Source organism: Wasmannia auropunctata, unplaced genomic scaffold (genome assembly GCF_000956235.1).
Source record: "Wasmannia auropunctata unplaced genomic scaffold, wasmannia.A_1.0 LD335514.1, whole genome shotgun sequence".
NCBI lineage: Eukaryota > Metazoa > Arthropoda > Insecta > Hymenoptera > Formicidae > Wasmannia > Wasmannia auropunctata.
In genome coordinates this window covers 289,114-305,050 of record NW_012027376.1, presented here as the reverse complement: position 1 = coordinate 305,050, position 15,937 = coordinate 289,114, and the positions used below count along the sequence as shown (strand labels likewise).

General features: G+C 37.5%; 1 protein-coding gene across 5 annotated transcripts in view; it reads left to right on the top strand.

Annotated features, from left to right (window-relative positions):
* The window catches only part of LOC105456869 (potassium/sodium hyperpolarization-activated cyclic nucleotide-gated channel 2), a 59,539-nt gene extending 51,561 nt beyond the window's left edge, over nt 1–7,978 (top strand). For 3 of the 5 annotated variants that reach the window (XM_011701212.1, XM_011701215.1, XM_011701214.1), the window contains exons 6-12: nt 806–955; nt 1,381–1,599; nt 1,671–1,817; nt 2,028–2,145; nt 2,284–2,572; nt 3,715–3,850; nt 4,377–7,978. In XM_011701212.1, the coding sequence (XP_011699514.1) occupies nt 806–955; nt 1,381–1,599; nt 1,671–1,817; nt 2,028–2,145; nt 2,284–2,572; nt 3,715–3,850; nt 4,377–4,523 (1,206 nt within the window). In that variant the 3' untranslated portion in view covers nt 4,524–7,978. The remainder of the gene's footprint in view (nt 1–805; nt 956–1,380; nt 1,600–1,670; nt 1,818–2,027; nt 2,146–2,283; nt 2,573–3,714; nt 3,851–4,376) is intronic. The other 2 variants (XM_011701213.1, XM_011701211.1) reach the window with 1 other exon arrangement.
* The last annotated feature ends 7,959 nt before the right edge of the window (nt 7,979–15,937 follow it).

Here is a 15,937-nt window from a genome sequence, read left to right as displayed (position 1 = left end):
ATAAGCGGTTTGAGAATCTTGGCCCAACCAGTTGCAAATGATTGATATTTTTTGTTAGAGCATTCGTAGAGTAACCAGTTATTTATTCAACGTTTTAGGTTACATTGAATTGTTCTTTTGTGTGCCACGTGATGCGTATTTTCTAATGTAGCATGCTTTTCTTAACGGACGAAAAAAAAAAGAAAGAGTCTCAAGAGTATGAGAACGGCGATGACAACTTAGGAAAAGTGTGTGACACTCTCACTCGAACTATATATATCCGCGCTAAGATCTGAATGCGAGCATCGATTCTTGCTTAATATACATTTGTCAATGATGAAGATCTTAATTATTTAAGCAGTTATCCTGTTATTTTATCATTTAAGCTACAAAAATCAGCTTGAAATATTTGAAATTTCACAAGGAATCTTGAATATCGATTCTAAATTAAATCTTTGTCTAAAAATTTGCTGTTTTATAAAGGAATGACTGGTTAAAGAATTAAAACAAGCTTCATTCTCTATAAAATTTGTAAAAGTGCTCGTTGAATAATTTATCGATACGACGATCGGATCTTAGTGACGGATCCCATCACGTAGTTTGCTCAATATTCCTAAATCTGAGCAAAAAAAAAGAAACAATAATAGAACTAATTGTTCTCGACGAATTATCTACCGCGTTTTTTGTGTAACACTCGCTTACTTGCTGTACACTACGCAAACCGGAGCTTTGGATAAACAAGAGAAGTTTTAACCAAAACGTGTGAGAAACACTTCGACGCGCCCAATCCGTCACGAGAATAAAGCTCTAACGTTGTTGTTGGCAGTTCCTGAACATGGCGTCGGTGTTCATGCGGATTTTTAACCTGATCTGTATGATGCTCCTAATCGGTCACTGGAGTGGCTGCCTGCAATTCCTGGTCCCTATGCTTCAAGGATTTCCCAGTAATTCATGGGTGGCCATCAACGAGTTACAAGTGAGTGATTAACGATATTATTTGAGTACCATTGTACGGGCCACAATTCTAATGAACGCTAAATTAATTAATGTATAATTTCAGAAATATGAAAAATAATCTGTTTAATATTTTTCTGAAACTCCCCGTTCATTCAACTTACTTTTATTACCTTCTTATGATTGATTTCTCTTTTAAAAATTACTTAATATGACTTTTTAAAAATTATTTATAAACAAGTGTGTTACTTTTCAGTACATACAAAAAATAGTGTTAAACTCTACGCGAAAGTTCTTTGGCGATTTGACAATTGTGAATTTTCAATTAGGGAGCAAGAAATCGAGCGAAATTCCGCGCAAACGCCATGCACTTTGTGCCGAAATTAACGATACATAGAACGATTTGCAAAATGCATTTCCGTATTACGACCTGACGTCTACTTGCAGGACTCGTTTTGGCTGGAACAATACTCGTGGGCCCTCTTCAAAGCCATGTCGCACATGCTGTGTATCGGGTACGGTAGGTTTCCGCCACAGTCCTTGACCGACATGTGGCTCACTATGCTCAGCATGATCAGCGGTGCGACGTGTTACGCTCTTTTCCTCGGACACGCGACGAATCTCATTCAATCTCTCGATTCCTCGAGAAGACAATACCGCGAGAAGGTAGATAGCGCGTGATATAACGACGCAACACGCCCGGAGTTTGCTGGAATTTAATTCCCGTCTGTCCGCAGGTGAAACAAGTAGAGGAATACATGGCCTATCGAAAACTACCGAGAGAAATGAGACAGAGGATCACGGAGTACTTCGAACATCGGTACCAAGGAAAGTTCTTCGACGAGGAGCTGATCCTTGGAGAGCTTTCGGAAAAATTGAGAGAAGTACGATTTATGTGAAACGTTTCATTTAATGGAAGCTAAAAATGATATATGTATAGTATTTCGGGAAAAGCGTAATTGAAAATTCAAGAGATGTCTCATTCATATTAATGTTCAATATACAGTACCGATCTCTGGAACCCGTCGAGAAAATTTATGATATTTAAATATAAAGAAAATATAAATGTTTACAAAAACTGCATCTTATTTCAGGATGTGATAAACTACAACTGCAGATCGCTGGTGGCGTCCGTGCCCTTCTTCGCCAACGCCGATTCGAATTTCGTCTCGGACGTCGTGACGAAACTCAGATACGAAGTCTTCCAGCCAGGTATATCGATTGTTATAAACGCGTTTTTCTATTTTCCGCGCTAGATAAAACGTCTCGCGGCGCGGGGAGAAATCTAATTCTCGCGCGTCGCTCAAGAGTCGTGCGAACGGTATTCGAGCGTGTACGGTGTACTTGCAGGCGATATCATCATCAAGGAGGGTACAATCGGCTCGAAAATGTACTTCATCCAAGAGGGCATAGTCGATATCGTGATGGCGAACGGCGAAGTCGCGACCTCGTTATCGGACGGGTCTTACTTCGGCGAAATCTGTCTGTTGACGAACGCGAGGAGGGTGGCGTCGGTCCGAGCGGAGACCTACTGCAACCTCTTCAGCCTCTCGGTGGACCATTTCAACGCCGTACTGGACCAGTATCCCCTGATGCGCAGAACGATGGAGAGCGTTGCCGCCGAGAGGTATAAGCTTTGGTTAGGTTTGTTCTATCGAGTTGGTGTGCTAATAGATGTCAATCATCACTCCCACTCCCATCTACTTTATTTGAGCATTTCGTACTGTCCGACAAAACGGAGATCAGTCATTTGCTGCCTGTGGAAATCATGTCGCTCTCGCCTCAAACATACAGATTTCTCGTATGTGTTTGTTAGAAACTCTCGAACGCTTGTTTTACACACACGTATACACACACATACGTCAATGAAATTTTTATCGGAGAAAAAAATGAAAAAGAGATCAGAGCGACGGATTGTCGCCCATTGACTTCCTCGTGACTCTTGAGCGCGACAGTTGGAGAGTTGGGGAGAATTTGTGACAAATATTTATGATGAAAGCGCACTAACTTACGATATATATATATATATATATAATGAGTTGAGAGGGTTAAAATCCGTTCGAAATATCTTTGATAATCAAAGATATGTACGACCGGAATTCGTTCTGTATTCACATAGGAGAGGGAAAATATCCGATGTAGTGGTGCGTACTTCATGAAATCGGATATTACCCGATTGAATAAATAACAATTGCAGTTTCGTGTTAAAAGTTTTACACTCTCGACACATTCATTACATAATAATGTTCTATTTATAATTTGGCATAACATATTATTGACATATTTTATAAATTATTTAAAGTATCATTTTTGTCACACGTCCGCATAAGTACCGATCTTATGCAAACTTGATTGTGCGAAAAGTTGAAATTTGTAAATCTCTCGATGTTACGAGATTTCCGCGAAAATAATTTGCGAACTATAAAAATTGTAAAAGTTTCTTAAATGAAAATCGATATAAGATTATATATTCGCTGTTTTATTATTTATTTTATGTATTCGCGTATTATTCGAAATACAATTCCAGCGGTCGGTGTGTGACAAAGATAACAAATTTTTTTATCAGTTTATTATTTTATTTCATTCAATTACCTTTAGCAGTGCAAGTAGTGTCGAAGCAAATAATAATCGCTGTTGAGTACAGATAAGCGGCGGGTGTTGTAAAGTGCCACGAAACGGACGAATCACTGTGCTGCTAAGTGGTTTAGAATTTGATGTGAATAGTAGTTGGTTATGCCCCGTGCGACATTCCCTACGCTTAATATCATGCTCTCCTTGTAGGCTAAACAAAATCGGGAAGAATCCCAACCTGGTGGCTCATCGCGAGGAGGATCTTGGCAGCGAATCAAAAACGATAAACGCCGTAGTAAATGCACTCGCGGAGCAGGCCGCGCATGCCAGCGCCAGCGAGGAATCAGTAAGTACGCGAACGCGAATAGCACTCGTAAAATCTGTAATTAAACTACATGCTTTTTTTTATCGCGTTTCCTTCTCTCAGCTAAAAAGAAGAAATTTGTTCTTATTTTCAACTTTATTTTAATCTTACCGAGTGTAACTTATCTCTAATCTGAACGGGCATGTGTGAAGTTAGCAGCATCCCAACATTAAAATAGTACTGATTAGAATTTCCGCTTCATTTTGAAGAGACGAAGAGCTCTCTATTTTATAACACGGTTTCTACTTCATAATAATTTTTATAAGAGATTAGCACACATTTTTTAATTTAAATTAAAAATTGTTTAGAATCCTTGTTATAAACCATAGAGAACTCTTCGTATTTTCAAAATAAAGCGGAAACTCTAATCAGAACTGTAGAATTCGAATGTTGGAGTGCTAACTTCACAGACGCTCTGAACAGATCAACGAAGTTCTATGGTTTCTCGTATCTTTATAAATAGACGCACGTGTATCTTATGTCATCTTTGTAAAATTTGTCATTTCAGGTACATAGTATGGAGCTCAGAACGCTGCCGGGTTGCCTCTTGCCCAGACCAAAGTCTGAGAATAATTTCGCGAGCCAGGAACTTACGAGGGAAGGACGGAGAATGTTTCACAAGAGCGACACTTTCCACAAGGATTCGTATCAATGACGACACTCGTTTTACTAGCATATGCAGAGATACTAACGGCTCCATGTTGGAAGAACAATGGAACTTGTCTCATCGATAGGACAAACACTTGGTGGTTTTGTGCCCGGTGCTAGGGCGATCCTATAGCAGCGGTCTATACATAGATATCGGCCATGCCAGTAGTCCTTTAGCAATCGATTTATAGCGCCTTCTTATATTAATCTGACGGCATTTTCGTCCAGGACCGCAAAACCGCCGCGACCGAGTCCTATGCTCCAACTGCGATACAGATCCGCGAAGAAATAAACTGTTGCAATAAATAAATAAATATATATATATATTATACTGTTATATATAAAATTTCCATGAAACATATACCACAAAATAATTCCGTGATGGAAGGAAAAAAGGTTTGAAGAATAAAGGAAAAAAAAAACTTTTACATTTTAGGCCCCTTTATCTTTCAAACTTGGTTCGACTTCTTTTATTTAGAAAATTATAACAAAGCACTCCATACAATCGCGAAATTTTAATCTTTCACGAGCACAAGGTGAAGAAAAAAAAAGAAACATCTGTATCTCGGTTGGAGAACATGGAGCCACGTTTCACGCCGTGTCTCTTCATTGAGAACAATCGCCGCGTCGCATCAGATGCAATATTAAAAGACGGATGGACGTAGCGAAGAATGAAGATCTCAAAGACGACGAAGAGCAGGCCTAGAAGTTTATAGAGAGTATGTAGCCCACACAACGTGGGGAAAAAAAATTAGGTATAATCCTAAGTAACAGTGTAACGATGCGTAATTCTCTGTGATTTTGCAAGTTGACGTTTCGCACCTTAGGAAAGAAGAAAAAAAACCAGTATAATCTACGTGAAGAATTAGAATGCTCTTTTTTTAAGGCAACAACTAACATATAGAAGAATCGTAAACGTCGTAAGACCAGAGTATTCCGATTCAGTTGACGCGATTTATCCTTAGCTTCGTACTGCATTAGAGCCGCGTAAATAAGTGAAACGAATTAATAAATGCGTAATACTCTGTGCGGGGGAAGAAGTATTATAATGGGAGAAGAAAGGAGAAAAGGTTCACGTAGGATGATGGGTTAAAAATGTCTTGTCGGTGAAGGCTCTTTTTCTGATTTCAGACGCGAAATAAGTTTGCATTTCCGTAAAACCTCGCTTGTTTGGTAGAGTCCCTCATTTTGCTACGTTTTAGTTCACCTCGAGGGTATTATAACGACACTAAAGCCGAGTGATGATCACATGTTGCGACTCAATGTCGGATACATTCGATAGACCGTCCTGGTACAGAAAATATGATCGGTATAAAGAGGGAAATTACGGTCGCGCGTTTGAGAATCCGCGGACGAATCCAGAAAAAGAGAGAGAGAGAAAGCTTGAGATACGATTATACGGATTAATCGGTTCTACAAATGCTTACCGAGGGCCCGGAGGCTGTGTTTAATTGTTGAGAGTCCTTCGGGCCGCTGTGGTTACATGTCAATGAATGAATATTAAACGTAACGCGAGCAAAGTATCTTTTTATGAGATGAAAAAAAAAACAAGAAAAAACGCGATGTACTATAAAAGAAGCTATAAATACTATGTAATAAATTATTATTATTGTTACAATTATTACTTGCAATGATTACTACACCACTACCGCATAATTAGGCGACTAAATAAATTACCAAAAAAAGAGAGAAAGAGAGAGAGAGAGAAAGAGATACAGATATACACATATATGAAGTATTATGCATAGTGGTTAAATATCGTGTTGCAAGATAACCCTAATGTTCAGCTCTACGTGCGAAATGGTTTGACACCGACTAAACCGATACTTACAAGCAGTTTATACACATCATAATTCCCCCGGAGCTTGAATCTATTGTATTCCGTTTTAAAACAAACATTTTATAAATATCAATATCTCTTCGAGGCCAACTGAACCATACCGATCGATCTCGCTTTGCGTATTTTATAGACGCTAACCGGAATCAAACAGAATATTTCATTTCAAATACCTCGTAGCAGAAGAGGATTCGGCGTAAAGAACTACTTTTTGAAAGATAATTATAGTACTGTTTAGTTCACGACTGTAATAAATCCTAACGTGCTCCTTAGTTCTTAATCCCGAAGAGCACAAGTACATTTCTAGCATCACCTCACAACATAATATTCCTGAATTTCTATAAGATAACATAGCAAATATATATATTTTTTTATCAAAGTCATTAAAAAGAAAAGATTATTTTCCTTCGGCAATTTACATATAAAATTTATAAAGTTATTAATACATTTCTTTTTAAGTAGAGTACATTAAATCGCTCGTTGTGCTCTTTGGGATTGAAGAAACGTCCTTTCGACATTAGTAAGCACGCGATCGAAGCGCAGGCATTCGCTTTTATTTTCTCTCATATTCGAGATTGCGGTGCTCCCTTCCGTGTGAAAAGCAAATCGGTCATCCACACTATTAAAAATAACGCCCGAATGTTATTTTTACTTGTACGATGACGAGACTCCATTTAGCGGGCGCATGAAAGGAGTGAGCCGATCGTTTTTTCTAGTTGACGCGTATACACATCGCGAAATACACGTGTACATATATCTTCACCGTAAGAGGTTTAGAAATGCGCGTTTCATACATATGTAAACTTACACACGCGTGCGAGAGGGAGAGAGAGAACGAGAGAGAGAAAATGAAAAAGAAAAAAAGTACCTATTTTTCATGTAAGAGAGACATAGTTTTTTGTCATTATTTACACATCTTCAACATACACGTCTCATCCTCAATATATATAAATATATATAAATATATATAAATATAAATACTGTAATAGCCATGAGAGAGTGTGAGAAGAGAGAGAGAGAGAGAAAGAGAATGCGTACGAGAGGTCAAAACATTCCAATGGTAGAGTAGTCGTAGACCGCATGATCGACGTTTTTATAGTTTAATCTGTACGAACGGTCTAGGATTAATCTGCCGGTTCGGGCCTAAGAGGTACGCATTAATATATAAATATTATAAATAAATATATATATAAAACATTGTTACTGTGCTCCGAGACGAGTGCGAGGGAAAGAACGAAGTGATTGTATACAAAACAAAAACAGAGGAAGAAGCTGTACTCTTACTACCACTGCTAACTGATAGACACTATTTAGCCACTGTCTACTTATGTCGATAAAACGATAAAAAAAGAGAAAGAAAACTGCGGCAAGGAGGTGCTGTGTTAGTACTCTACTCGCATACACATATACAAGATTATTACGTGTACATAATACCGTAATATGTACGTAAGGGAGATACGCATCTCTAGTGCACTACAAAAAGAAAGAAGACGAGAGAGGGGGGGGGGAGAATAACTCTTTAGGATTAAACAGAGAGATCGTGTGACTATTTGAGGCGTGTGAACCTTACTCCGTAAACACAGACAAGAGTGAGACACTTATTAAATAAAAACAAAAAAAAAAGAGGTGAATAGTTTTTGTATTGAGAGTCAAGTCGCGCGTGAATAGCGGAATATTATATTGGATCAGGATCAGACCAGAGGGAGGGAAGGGGGGGGGGAGGTGACAGGGGAACAGATCCGGAAATCGGAAATGGACGCATATAGTGTCTGGCAATGAATCAGTAGGAAGCCCGAGATTAAAAAAAAAACGAGAAACGTAAGTTCCACATTTGTTGCAAGAAATTAACCGGATAGCGTGTACCGGATCGCGGAAGCGTTAGATACGTCGTTCCGAGGCTGATTTAAGTGCCGTGATCTGTGCAGAGCACGCAGAATGGGACGCCGCGAGGAAAAGGACGAGATCGTAAACGGGTGTTTTCAAATCTCACATATCAATCGTTCTGTTGAAAGACGTCGCGAAAGTATAACGCTGAATGCGAGAATTCTTTTTTACAGCGCGCTCGGCAAAACCGCTTGACTGATATATAGCGTTTATCATACTCGTCTTTTTTCTTTAGAATATTCGATCTCGCAATTCACTTGAAACAGACTTAAGGCTTGAACAAAATTTTCACGTATTGCACATCTCGACCGGGTATACATATATCTATCGGTAATCCGGCTCGGTTAAATATCGTGTTAAATGAACACGACAGAACGACCGTCTAAAAATCATCCTCCCTTCGAAGTAAACGTACAATTTTCCGTTTCCGGTTTCAAGGATCGAAAGCTGTAAGAACGATCGACAAAGAAACATGCGACTGTCCAGAGCTAAATAAAACGCTATTAGATGATCCGCTGTTAAGCGTTTCTCAATAGTTTTCGCACGGTGACACGGTACTCCCCGGAACAATTGCGATCCGCGATAAAAGTGTATTTCGTTCTTATGTATTATTCCGCGTTGCGTGTTGCGCACTATTAAATACATCTTCAATATTGAATGAAATTATTGCAATTGAGTATCGTTATTTTAACGATATTGACAAATGTGAACGTGTCGTTTAAAAAAAAAAATCCACCATTGTCCGTTTTTCTAGAACTGTTCAAAAATCAAATGTGATTGAAACAACGAATTATGCACACATCAGAGCTCGCGCGCGCGGTAATTCTTGTATAATATTAAATAGAAGTGTGTAATATCACGTAGATCTTATAACGGTTTCTCGAATGCGATGGTGCTATCACAGGTCAGTTTTCTTTTATAAAGAAGCCATAATTAAATTGAACTCCCCGATCGAAAGAGCAGCAGATAATCCCTCGCATTAAACGACTGTTATCAAATTTGTGTCATATCTGTTTCGATAATATACATCTGCTGCTTAATTAAAGTCTTATACTGAAATTTTTAATTTTCGCTTTTTGGACCTCTCAAAATATCGTGACACCGTGCGAAGGCTAGGGCAACTAGCTGGGAAACCTGCGTAGTACGCCTTGTAAAAAAATAAAATAAAATGAAGAAAACATTACCCTAGCGTCAATTTTCTACGAAAGAGTTTTCTACAGGGTTCACACCATGAGCGGGAATTCGACGTCGTGCTTATGGTATGAATGTGTATGTACGCTGTTGCGGCGCTGATATGAATCTACCGACGTTTTTTCTATTACACGTTATTGCGTTTGTAATTACGATCGTTTTTTCGAGCGTGCGAAGGGAAAGCAGATTACAGCGAAGAGCATTATAGTGAGAGCTTGCTAGAGATCGATTGAACGAATGAGAGGAGAGAAATACTTCGATGAGAGAGAGAGAAAGAGAGATGCTTCGATTTTTCTACGCGACTTCGCTTCCGTTTCTTTAGCGATCTGAAAATTTACTTGGCATTTTGTAAAATATATAAAATTTTTCAGTAATTTAGCTGCAGAAATTGTATGAAAATTTCTGGATGAAATACGTGGCAGAGTAGGAATACTGCGGTTCTCTAGGAGTACACATTGCCGGTATCTTTCGCGATGCTAATGGTGTAGCTTGTAGAACAGCACTCGCAAATATGATTATTTGAGAATATTAATATTCAAAGAAACCAATATTCTTCCGTTGGTTATGTGCAAAATAAATACATTTACGACAGTTTTACCCCCCAAATTAGAGTTCGTACTTAACTTTCGGTAATAATTCAAATCACGAACGATTACTTTCGTCGATGCTACGCCATTGCTCGCAAAAGGTCTTACATGTGCCATAAGAAAATACGAAGTAATAATAATAAGTAAACATGCGGACTATGCCGCTTCTACGCTGCTGTGCGTATTTCATTAAGGTCAGCTCATGCTGTGAGTAAGCAATAATTAATAGCAAGCATTTAATTAATTCAAACTCAAAGAAAATCAATCGGACCTTCAGCTAATAAACGCTTGATATGTACGAATATCTCAAGCTATCGTACGACATCTCGGAGATGCAGTTGCACCTCGTTAGGCGTCATTCTTTAATATACCGAGTGAAGGAAGTTGGAACGCCGTACGCGTTCTGACCGAAGGAACACACACTCGTGCTTCTCGAGATCTAACTTCTTCTCGTTTCGCGACTTTACGTAGCGATTTGCAATTCGATATATTTTCCTTATGGTATAATTAGGCGTAATAGATGGAGGAACTGCATGCGATTAGGGGAAAAAAAATTAGCGCGGGCCGCGAATGTGCAAGCCGCATACCTATATATATAAATATATAAATTCGAATCGAGGTCACACTTCTTTTCTAACGGGGGCCGTCGTTTCCTTTAAAAAAAAAAAAACACCGATTCGATCCTAGCCTGGCTATATATTATATATATTTAGGGAATTAACCGGCCGACTATACTTTTATAAAGTGTACGAGAAGTATTTCACGCGCGTATTTAGACATCGGCACCTTTAAAATATACTTGCCATAACGAATGCCTTAGCAAAATGTTACTGTATAATTGAGATACCATGAGGTGGGGGGGAAAGAAGGTATATAAATATAAGTATACATGTCATACGCATGACACGGTACACACGGACAGATGCATACATATACAAGCGATGTACACGAAGCCGTACACACATACACACACACACATACATACACATACAATAGGCAAATGAGTCAAAAGCCAATGCACATCAAAGAAAAACATAAGTAGAAAAGAGTACCTACATTCACCGCGTGCACGCATAAGATATACCGTGATCGCGTTCGGTCGCGATAGATATTATACGTGTGATCACGTTAACAAATAACCGACGGAAGTTGAACCATCACTCTAAAGCAGTGTATGCGAGACTTCCTCAGAAGCGCACGAAAATACAAGTAAGGGATGAAGGTGCAAAGTGAGAGTATATAATTAAATGTATTATATTAAGGTTGAATTACTTCTAGAGCGAGTGAAAGAGCGATCATTAATCATGTACATACCATTCTCGATGGCAATACTCAACTTCGCCCGTCCATTTAGTTTCTACGTTATATACGTTTCGCGTAAGAAGACTAAATTTTTTTATTTATCTGTTGTTAAACTTCAGAGTTCAGCTTGCAGAAGAAAAGGGTCGTAATGAAAACACTGTGAACTATTTCTTTCTGAACAATTTAATTTTAAATGTCGTCGCGCCTTGACACATGTGCCATATGGAAAAAAAAGAGAAACGTTAGATACTAAAGAATATAGGACGGAAATTTTTAACGTAAAGAAGAAAACTCGAAGAAATCCAATTAATTTTGCACGCGAATTATTTCTTTGTCGCGAAATGACAATTAATTATAAAGAGACATGGAGGAAAAATAAATTATGCACGATTATTAATTGTTTTAATTGCAACGCAAAATTACTTTTCGCAATCTCCAACTAATTAGGTCAAAGTAACTCGCAAACAAAAAATGTATTTGCACGCATATTTTACATTATATTTTTATCTTTCGACATTATACTTGTCACGAACATATACGTAAATAAACGCGATACGTTGAATTTATTTTTCTCTCTCGTTTAGTTCCGTCATCGCGATGGCAATTAAACGAATTTCTTTCTCAGGCATGTGGTAACCAAATACTAAGCCAATACAATGCCACTCGATTTCCCAAACAATACTCAAACATAAAGTTCAAATTCTGACAACACAATCTGTCTCGGTATTGTCGATTCATTTCGGTATTACTCTCGTGTTGTACACTCGGCCACTTATAAATCAAATTATTAATAATGACATACTACTTAAGGCATCATACATTCTGTAGCATAATATTTTGTTCGAAAGCGTTCTTGATTTTTATCCGAGAAAAGAACGTCTTTTTTTAGTGCACATCGTCACACATTGTGTCCTGCCTGCCGACGAAATTATACATGCATCTGCATACATAACGTTCGGAATACAGCACGGCGAGCGCGAATGTACAGACACGTGCAGCAGAAACGTACACGAATACACGTATATATACACACGTACATGCATACTCCGAGATTTCATACAGTATCACACTAGCGACTAACTAGTTGATGAACTAAACTATGTTATAAGAAAATGAGAGTAAAAAAAAAACAATATCAAGTATCAAAGGTCAATGGCAAAATAGTTGAAAGACTCTAGCTTCGTGGCGAGGAAAACAATTATTTTCTATGCTATTATTTAATCACTGAATAATGTAATCTATGTTAAATATGTCCGCGCGCACGTGTACATTGCAATACGTCCGCGTGTGCTTAATGAAGTGCTTCATGAAACTACATTAATAGCAAACTATATGCAGAAATAGCGCGAAACTACGATAACTATATATTTCTTCTTATCTTTGGATGCTACTAGAATTTCCGCGCCCGATGTATTTCTCGCTGGAGATTATTTTCCGATTGCCGCTATCGAATATCCACGTTAAAATAAACATCGCGATGTAAAACCGATGTACAGGGGCGCGCGGACAGACGTGTACATATATATAGAATGAATTGCAAATAAAATATTACAAAAAGCGACACGCGTTCTACCAGTGAAGTCAATCGCGATAAATCGTATAAGTAGCGGAGAGAGAACAATTTCAAGAGAAACAAATACTAAGGCTAATCACGTAGTGGGGAAAAGTAACGACGTCTCTATGCTGAAGTCGGCGAAAATAAGGCGCAAAAAAAAAAAAACGTTTGTATATTTCGTCAATAGATTTCCACACGCATCACGACGCGACTAACGTAAACGCCTGCGAATAACATTTACTCTGATTTCTCGATCGCGCGATGAGTTACTGGCGAGTGTCATAAATTAGAATATTTCGATCAGCGTGGAAAAAAAATATGTTTCGTTCGTTGTTGCAGCGTTGAATTTCGCCAAATCGACATTGCGATAAATATTTTGAGAGTTTTATGTTACCGCATAATAGGAGGTGAATGCGGAGAGGAACGCATCAAATGAAAATTGTAAAATTAAAAGGATCTACATCATAACACTTTCCTTGCGTACCGCAAAATACGATGACGCTCGTATTTGTAAAAAAAAATTTAAACAATAGATCTTCTGGGATTGTCCTTGTTTCTTATAGACGGCACTTGTATGCTGATAAACTGTTAACTTTACTTTCGTAATAATCATTAATGAACAGATATTAATATAATTTAGTGCCTTCGCTGCTATTTATTCTAAGAATAAATACTTTGGTGCAATTAGTATTGCCTGTTCAAGAAACTGATTTCTCCTCGTACCATCCTATAACTCATGTAAAGTTTTCTTGGATGTGGGTGTGCTATACTATACTGTATTACAATTTTGTGCATAGTTTTTTCTACAAATAACAAATGAAAAACGATAGAAAAAACTTTATTTTCTATAGTACAACAGAAGCGTGAAAAATAACTAATATACGGATGATTAATGCGAATCTGTCTTTTACTACTACTTTTTCTTAATTTGAACTATGAATATTAATAAATCTTTAAAATCTGAATACACTTGAATTTAACATTCACAACAAAATAAAAATTTTAGTTTTTAAAATTGTTAAATTTTCACACATTTGATTACTTATTTATTTATTTTAATACAAATTATATATATATATATATATATATATATATACATATAAAATTATGTATCTTAACTTTAAATTACGACTGTTTTTAGGGTATAAAAAAGAGATATGAGTACTTTCTTTAAAAATTTAATGACAAGTATGCAGCAAGTATATCATGTGAAAAATTAATTCAGATTATCTCCGTACACATCTCGTTATATCAAATGGATTCGTTGCAGAAAAAGAGACGATTACGTCAAAGCAATCAATAGTGATATACGATACTTGTCATAACAGTGAAACCACGATTATCATCGCAAATACGCCGATATTGATTGCATTACGGAACATTATGAGAAGACAAATATGATAATAATAATACAGGATCTTTTTCACTTCAAGCTTAGTTATGCTATCAAAATTACGTATATAATTACAGTACTATTATTACTACGTAAACAAAAGCACATCAATTCTAAGACTTTCTCAAATAAAGGAACAGATATCGATTTTCATAAAAAACATGTTTACGCTATATATTGCGTTATATATTACATCAAGAATCTTCTTTTATAGAATCGTTTAAATCTGAATTTAATTGCACTGCTCATCAAATAGCAGATTTCTCTTGGCAAACAAATAGTATATTAAATTACAGACACATCACTTTTCTGCACTTTTTTAAGGAGCGTTTCATTAATTCGAGTTTGTCTTCTTTCAAATTCGGATTTCGATAGCATCGCTTGCTAAAGATCATGCATTCGATATGTCTATAAAATCGATGAATTTTATAAAAATCGAGTTAAAAATAACAAAATGTACTCGTATAAAAAAAAAGAATTATATGGAAATTATTAGCTTTTTAAACTATCTTTGAGATAATTCTACGTAAAATGTATTGATGAAATGTCAATCTAGTTTCTCATCCATCTTATATATTTCTATAATTCGAAAATTTCACATACCAAATAAATTCTTTACGTAGCAAATGATAAATCGATTAGTTTGACAAAAATTATCGTAAAATTTCGTTAAATTATATTTCGTAATAATTGAATCCATGGTCTTTAGATTGCGAGGCTCGAGCAGTCTTACAATCCTATCAAAAACGAGCCAAAAGCCGCTCCAGATATAAGAACGCGACTGAACGCGAATCGGTGAACGGTCAAGTGTTCGCATATTCGCGACCTTTATAAAACGAGATATTACTATGCGTACGATTTAAAGCTTGGGAAATAAAAATGCCGAATACTGCTAGTGAATTATGCGCTATTCAAACGAGGACAGCGACGTTGACGACGGCGGCGGCGACGACGACGACAGTGACAGTGACAACGACGACGACGTGAACGAAAACGTCAAACTAGTTTATTGTAAATTACGCTCACGAGAAACGAGAACGAATGAGCATTGAGTATCTATGTACATTGAATATACATATGAGTATATATCCGCGTGTACAGTCGAAGCCCAATGTAGTATGTAAATAAGCCAAGCGGACAATACGTGAAAGAGAGAAAGAGAGCGAGGGCGAGAGTGCGGTGATGGAAAAAAAAGGGACCGAGTGATGTCGCGCATTGCAATAAGCATAGATGCGCCGGCGGAGTTCGCAAGGGAGAGAGAGAGAGAGAGAGAAAGCTTTCAATTCCAGGCACACACAAACAAGATTAATTAACTCGCCGTTAACAAGTGTCGTGACGAATGATCGCGGACTGATGATGTAGAGATGTAATAATATACCAACCTCTCGTCTCGGGCGCGAGACTTTTCTCCACGTGCGAACGAGCCGGTCCTGTTGACGATGGGTTAAAAAAAAAGAAATAATTAAAAAAAAAACTTTATTATAGCCACTTGGAGGAAGAACTGAACGACGTATGTCGTGCAAACAAAAATTAAACGGCCAACTACAAATCGATCGAGATGGGCTTTATCTCGATTAATTAAAATATATATGTATATTGACGTCGCGTCGGGTCGATAGAATTGGCGTCAACCGCTCCGCTAAAATGTCGTATCGACGCATCGAGAATATTA